The sequence below is a fragment of the Mustelus asterias genome, chromosome 10 (genome assembly GCF_964213995.1).
Source record: "Mustelus asterias chromosome 10, sMusAst1.hap1.1, whole genome shotgun sequence".
NCBI classification, from domain to species: domain Eukaryota; kingdom Metazoa; phylum Chordata; class Chondrichthyes; order Carcharhiniformes; family Triakidae; genus Mustelus; species Mustelus asterias.
This window is the reverse complement of record NC_135810.1, coordinates 603,091-609,991: the sequence shown is the minus strand read 5'-3', so window position 1 is coordinate 609,991 and position 6,901 is coordinate 603,091. Positions and strand designations below refer to the sequence as shown.

The window sequence follows — 6,901 nt, the reverse complement described above, 5'->3', positions numbered from 1 at the left end:
CCCCCCCCCCCCTTCCCCCGCGCCGCCCGAAAGGTCTAATTCTGGCTAAGGAGGGACTAACGAACGCTTGGGGTTAAGTTGATTGAATGATTACAGCATCAGAAAGGGGCAGAGACTCACTCTGGGAGTTAGTTATTGCATCATCAATAATATTTTCACTTTGTTTGTTTTAAGGTTGACACCTTGGACAAGATTTGGTCACGGTGATCTGAAACATTGTATCTGATCATTGCGTGAATTCGTTGCATTAATAAATTGGGTTCATTGAAACGGGAAGACGGGTTCGAATGGGAATTATTTGTCTCCGAATCCAGCTACTGGCTGTGGATTGGTTTTGTTCGGTTCTCCGGGGCTACTCTCGGCGTCCAGCAGCAGATGGATGGGTGAATGGCCTCACAACCTCCCTTTCTGCCGGTGATTGACAGACCCCTCCCGGAACCCGGGAGATCGCAGTTGTCAGTCAGACACCTGTTGCAGGCGGGGGGAAGGGTTGGGGGGGGGGGGTTACTCTGTGTTCCTGGGGCCTGAAGTCACTGACTCCAACAAAGTGTCAGCATCCAGATTTAAAACTGGTCTTGCTGCAAAAACACGAGGTAATGGATAAAGGGATGGTTAACTTGGAAAATACTGTCCATAATTCCTTCAGGAGAGGATCGTTGTTCGTTTCACTCAGCGCTGGGCTTGTGACTGTGAAACCCAACATTATTATTAACCAAATACCGGCACAAAGCGCGAATCAGGCTTTGGGGAGACGCCCCGAGCATCATCGGACATATCCTGCTGCCAACTGGAGCCAGGGTGCCCGGGCTCTGCCCAGGTAACCGGCCCGGGGCTGGGAGCCCACACAAAGCTCACCCTGTAGGTGCTAATGGGCTGTCAGACTGGGGAGCGCACACTGCCCACCACCCCCCGGGCAGGGCTCTGGGCATTAGGCCACGCCTCTTCATTTGCCTAATTAATGCGGTTCTCTCCCCGCCTACGTCACAACTATTCAAGTAAACCTCACCCAGAGCCCCAGCCCATTGGTTCCTGTAAACTCATTTAATGATTCTCAATCTACATCCCCCGGGCCCTTTCTCTTCCCGAGCCGCTCCCACATGCAACCCAAGGCATAGACAAATCAGCTGCAACCCCACAACCCTGCACCGCCTGCAAACAGAGTACCCTGCACCGGATCACAACCCTGCACCGCCTGCAAACAGAGTACCCTGCACCGGATCACAACCCTGCACCGCCTGCAAACTCTGCACCGGATCAGAACCCAGAAACTCTGCACCGACTGCAAACCCAGAAACTCTGCACCGGATCAGAAACCTGCACCGGATCAGAACCCAGAAAGTCTACACCGACTGCAAACTCTGCACCGGATCAGAACCCAGAAACTCTGCACCGACTGCAAACTCTGCACCGGATCAGAAACCTGCACCGGATCAGAACCGAGACCACTACACCGACTGCAAACTCCGCACCGACTGCAAACTCTGCACCGGATCAGAACCCAGAAACTCTGCACCGACTGCAAACCCAGAAACTCTGCACCGGATCAGAAACCTGCACCGGATCAGAACCGAGAACACTACACCGACTGCAAACTCCGCACCGACTGCAAACTTTGCACCGGATCAGAACCCAGAAACCTGCACCGGATCAGAACTCTGCACCGAGTGCAAACCGAGCTATTCCCAATTAGTTTCAAACCGGATGACTGTGGGGCTGTTTGAATAACCGGCTCCGGTGAACTGTGAGAAATTAGACAGCGGCTCCGTCCCGCTAACTTCCCGCAATCAGAGTGAGTTGGATTTGGATCAGAACGGGGACCCGGTCCCGGGAGCCGCACTGCCTCCGGCTTCTCCCCCGCTGCTCTCCCGGTCCCGGGCACCGCTTGAATGTACAGCCTGATGATGGAGAGCGAGTTACAAAGCCCGGGCCACCAGATCAGCGCCCCGGCAGCCGGTACCCCCGTGTCCACCCCGGGGAGCAACGGCAAACTGAGTGGCGAGCGGGTCAAGCGGCCCATGAATGCCTTTATGGTGTGGTCCCGAGGGCAGCGCCGAAAAATGGCCCAGGAAAACCCCAAGATGCACAACTCGGAGATCAGCAAGCGGCTGGGGGCCGAGTGGAAGCTCATGTCAGAGGCTGAGAAGCGACCCTTTATAGACGAGGCGAAGAGGCTGCGAGCTCTACACATGAAGGAACACCCGGATTACAAATACCGGCCCCGCCGCAAGACCAAAACCCTGCTGAAAAAGGACAAATATTCCCTTCCCGCCGCTCTGCTACCCCCTGGCCCCGGGCCGCTCAGCTCCCCCGCCGGATTGAACCAGCGGCTGGACGGGGCCGGGTACGCTCACATGAACGGCTGGGCGAACGGCGCTTATCCGGGCTCGGCAGCGGCCGCGGCGGCGGCAGCGGCGGTCATGATGCAAGACCAACTGGCTTACAGCCAGCACCCGGCACTAGCGGCGGCCGGGGGAGCCACCGGAGGCGGGAACGGGCCAGGAGGCGGGGGAGCCGGCGGGGCAAGTGGTCACCATCACCATCACCACCCCCAGCAGTTACACCGCTACGACATGTCCCTGCAGTACAGCCCCATCCCTGGCACACAAGGCTACATGACTGGCTCCCCCTCCTACAGCATCTCCTCCGGCTACACTCACCAGGGGCCCAGTGGCCTCTCGCTCGGTTCAATGGTCAAATCGGAACCGTCCCCCAGTCCCCCGGTCAGCTCACACTCGCGGGCCCCCTGCTCCGGAGACCTGAGAGAGATGATCAGCATGTATTTACCGGCAGGAGGGGAGGGAGGGGATCCGTCCCAGAACAGACTGCTCCCTCTCGCCCACTACCAAAACCCCGGCACGGCCGTCAGCGGGACAATCCCATTAACTCACATGTGACCCTCCAATCTCGGGAATTTGGACTCAAAATACTTTTTTTGATGTTCTTGTAAAAAAGAGGTAAAGTGGTTCGTTGTGAGAACTCTGGGAGGTTACTGATTCTGAAGCTAGTGCACATAATGTTTTAAAAAAGAATTTAAATGTTTTATTACCGAGGCTTTTGTACAGTATTTATCATATATCAGACAATTGAGAAAGGAGATTCGTGGCTGTGTTAAATGTCAACTGTTGGAATTTGCCCAGCCGGCGCACTCGCACTGTGCACCATTCCTTCCCATGGAGAGCTGGGGTTGAAATCTGCCCTCTCGCACACACCGCGGCTTCCCAAAGGCAAATACTCAACTTTATTAATGAGACTGTAAACTGCCTTCACTTGAGCTCTGAGACCTGGGCGAGTTTCTGAATTTCAAACACTTCTCCTTTTCCATCACCAGATTTTCTGTAAATCTTGGAGATAATTGGCTCATTTTTATGCTAAAATGTAACGGTGGATTTGGACAGCCGATGTAAATAGTTTACTAAATACTTTTCTTCACAGACCAACCTCTGCGTTGCTCAAAACAACTCCGTTAAAATAATAAATTTTACAAAAAACGCTGTACATAATTTGTATTTCTACTTTTCCTGATTTATTTCATAAATGTGCTTCTGAACATTATTCTTTAGTGATAAAAGCTGCATCTGGGAGCCGGTTGTGTGTGATTCGGATTTAATTCTCCCGACAATAGGGAACAAAACCGGCTCCTCTGCGCTGGGAAAGTTTGCGCAGAGCGACTATAATCCCGTGAATGATTAGAATTGAAATGACAAGACTGATGTAGAAATAGCTTGAATCACTAAAGAGCTTGTATAAATCCACACCGTCACGCTCGAATAGCACATCACTGACATCTAGGGAATTTAACTGAGCGATTCTTTACTGTGTAGGAAACACACGGCAGTAACCTCGTTTGCCAGAGATTCAGCCCGTTGGCTCCATTTCATAATTGACAAGACCACTTGTTTATTTACACTTTTTTAAACTTGAAATGATCGCAATTCAAACTTGTGACTCTTGGAGCTCGTTCAGTGTCGGAATGAAATGTTGCTGTTTTCTCCTAGATCGCCCTCCAATACACAAAGTCTTATTTAATTCCATGGAGAGGAACTGCTTCTCTCCTTTCGAAATAACCAGCCGTTGTGAGAACGAGGTGCTTTTTTCACCCGCTGAGAAGCGGGGCTTTCAGAAAGGCGAGTGGGTAATAAATGTTTCATTCACCACCTCGGCAAATTTCCCGATATTTGCAAAAGCAAAGATCACAAAACTTGGCCGGCAGAATGCGATCTGAACCAGCGATCAGCTTTCACATTCCGTCAAGAGGAAGGCGCTGGGTTGTTGCTGCTCCTGTTTTGTGCCTTTTGAGAATTCCCCAACGGGAGCATTCTCAACACCGACTAATCCCAACTGAGCCCAAATACACGTGCTTTGAACAGAAAGCCTCGTTTCCTGAACGTATACATTGAATATTGTTCAAATAGCCTTCAAAAACTAACAATATGAACGATTCATTAAACTTTCTACAACAAAACCAGGAAACAGACGGTTAAATTTGAGTATATTTCTGGATTAAATTATGCCAAATTTGAAATAGATGTCTTCGTCGCTTTGATACAATCTGTCAAATTTTGCTCACAGTAATTGCTAGGATTATGAAAGAGTTCAGTCCCACCATACAAACAAATGTTACAACTTCTTACCAAAGTACAAATAAACACATTTTACAATCTAGATACTAACAAACATTGAAATGATTGTTTTTAACTTGAAGCCCCGTGGCGGCCAGTTTTCACTTTTCTCTCTCTATCTGACCGTAACTCTGCAATTTCCGTGTAGCACCATTTACAACAAAACAGCGACAATTCCAGCTAAGCCCCGCGCCTTGTTGTAACGCCCTGAATCTGCAACATTTCAGCCGGACGGTTTGCTATTCGGATCTTGAAACTTCAATTTTTTTCAAGTGACTAAGAATCGTGATACAAGCGTGTAAATAAACAGTATTTGCAGCTTCATTGTTAAAGATTTTTTTTAAAAATACACGGAGCCTGAAAACTACACTAGATTAGACCATTATATTTGTCTGACAAAAAACCTGTTTGATTTTCCTTCCCAGACTAGCTCCCACTTTGAAGGAGTTAACCAAATACAGAATCCGCATTAAATATTGGGCTAGTACAAGAAGCTCTTGCCCGCTCACGTCGCTCATTGAGTTGTACATTTATTCTCTAATATCTAACACCCTCCTCAAAATTATTCATTCTAGCCAATCATAATTTCTATTGTTTCGCTTCATGCCTCGCATGGTGTTTAGTCTAATTTATGGGCCTTGGAAAAATATAAACGTTTATCGTTTACCTTTTCAATTTATTATATAACAAATATTTTAATGAATTTTTTCAGATATTGCGAACACTGGCCCTATAGATAGGACACATTGACCATGTTTGCCTCCGGATATAATCCAGAGGGTTTTGTGAGGGATGTTGTATCTGGAGTGGTTGCAGAGTGTGGGATGCGCACAGACACCGTTTCAGTAACATTCGATTCTTACATTTTTGTGATGGCATTGCCTTGTCAAGTGTGACTCTCAAATTATTTGCTTACAGCTTACTTTTTTCGCGGCTGTAGTATTAACGCGATGCGTAGGGGGTGGAAAATGCAAGCTACCATTAAACTTTAAAGACGACTTTGATAGTTGTAGAAACTCAAATTCTTTGTGTGTTGACAGCGACGCAAATTTGTGAGTGAAATTGCTACTGTCCCAAATCCCAAAGGCAAGTGAATGGGAAGTTTCAAATGATTGTCCAGAATAGCGAGTCTGTTATTCAGAGACTACAAGCGTGGAGTTTGTAAGAAGGAGATTGTTTTGAGTGCCAGTGGGAGGGGATTTTAATGCCCTCACAATGATCGGTGTTGGCAGACAGTTAAAATTCGGTGTAAAAAGATTTTATGAGTAAAAAAAGGATAGTGATGCGGCTGGGAATTGTTAAGAAATCAGGATCAGAGGTCACGCTCCCCCGCCTCCATCTCTAAACATTGCATTTTTTAAACTCAAAAGAAATTCTTTACCCTCCGGCGCTGCAGAAAATCAGAGTATTCATTAGGGTCAAATCTGCTTCCTTACACAGCAGAAATGCAGCAATTCTCAGACAGTTCTAACCAGAGAGTGCCCACTTCCCAAATAAAGAGGCTGCATTCAAGTTGCCCTCTGAGCGCTGGCGTTTCTCTGTCGCGATGTCGGAACTAGCACTAGCTCAGGGTATTGCTGTCAATTTGATAATCCCATTTAAATCGCTGCCATCCATTATGGAGATCACGGCTTCGGCAAAGAGATGACTAAATGGAACTGTGCTAATTTACTCCATGCTGGGTCCAATACGAAGTTTATTATCCATATAGCGCATAGAGACCTACATTTAACTGGTTAGTTTCCGAGTAAAATATGATGTGTCTGTTATATTTATATAGAATAATATTATGGGCAGTGACGACGTTAAAGAGGCAAAATTCACGGTTAACAAAGGAGGTCAAGGGTAATGTTAAATTGAAAAGCAGGATTCACAAAGTGTCAAGGGATAGTGGTAGACCAGAGGACTGGGAAGATTTTAGAATCCAGCAGCTCATAAGGGAGAAAATGAATTTTGAGAGAAAACTTGCATGCAGTATAAAAACAAACAGTAAGACTTTCTATGGATATATAATTAGGAAGCAGTCAGGTCAATGTGGGACCTCTACTGAACAAGGCGGGTAATAGATAATAGCAAACAAAGAAATGCTATGAAATGCTATATAAAATTTTTGCATCAGTCTTCACCGTGGAAGACATTGCAAATATCCCTAAGATATCAGTGGGTCTGACATAAATTAACATGGTAAAACTAAAATCCCAATCACAAGGGGTTGAATATTAAGAATCTCAAAGGGCTAAAGGTGGACAAGTCACCAGGACGTGATGAACTGCACGCTAGGG

At 47.2% G+C, this 6,901-nt stretch overlaps 1 protein-coding gene across 1 annotated transcript; it reads left to right on the top strand.

The window, feature by feature from the left end:
* The first annotated feature begins 1,886 nt into the window (after positions 1 to 1,886).
* LOC144499990 (transcription factor Sox-1a-like) lies at positions 1,887 to 2,894 on the top strand. Its single transcript, XM_078222726.1, has one exon. It carries the CDS (start codon positions 1,887 to 1,889, stop codon positions 2,892 to 2,894), a length of 1,008 nt encoding a protein of 335 aa, XP_078078852.1.
* Positions 2,895 to 6,901: the final 4,007 nt, after the last annotated feature.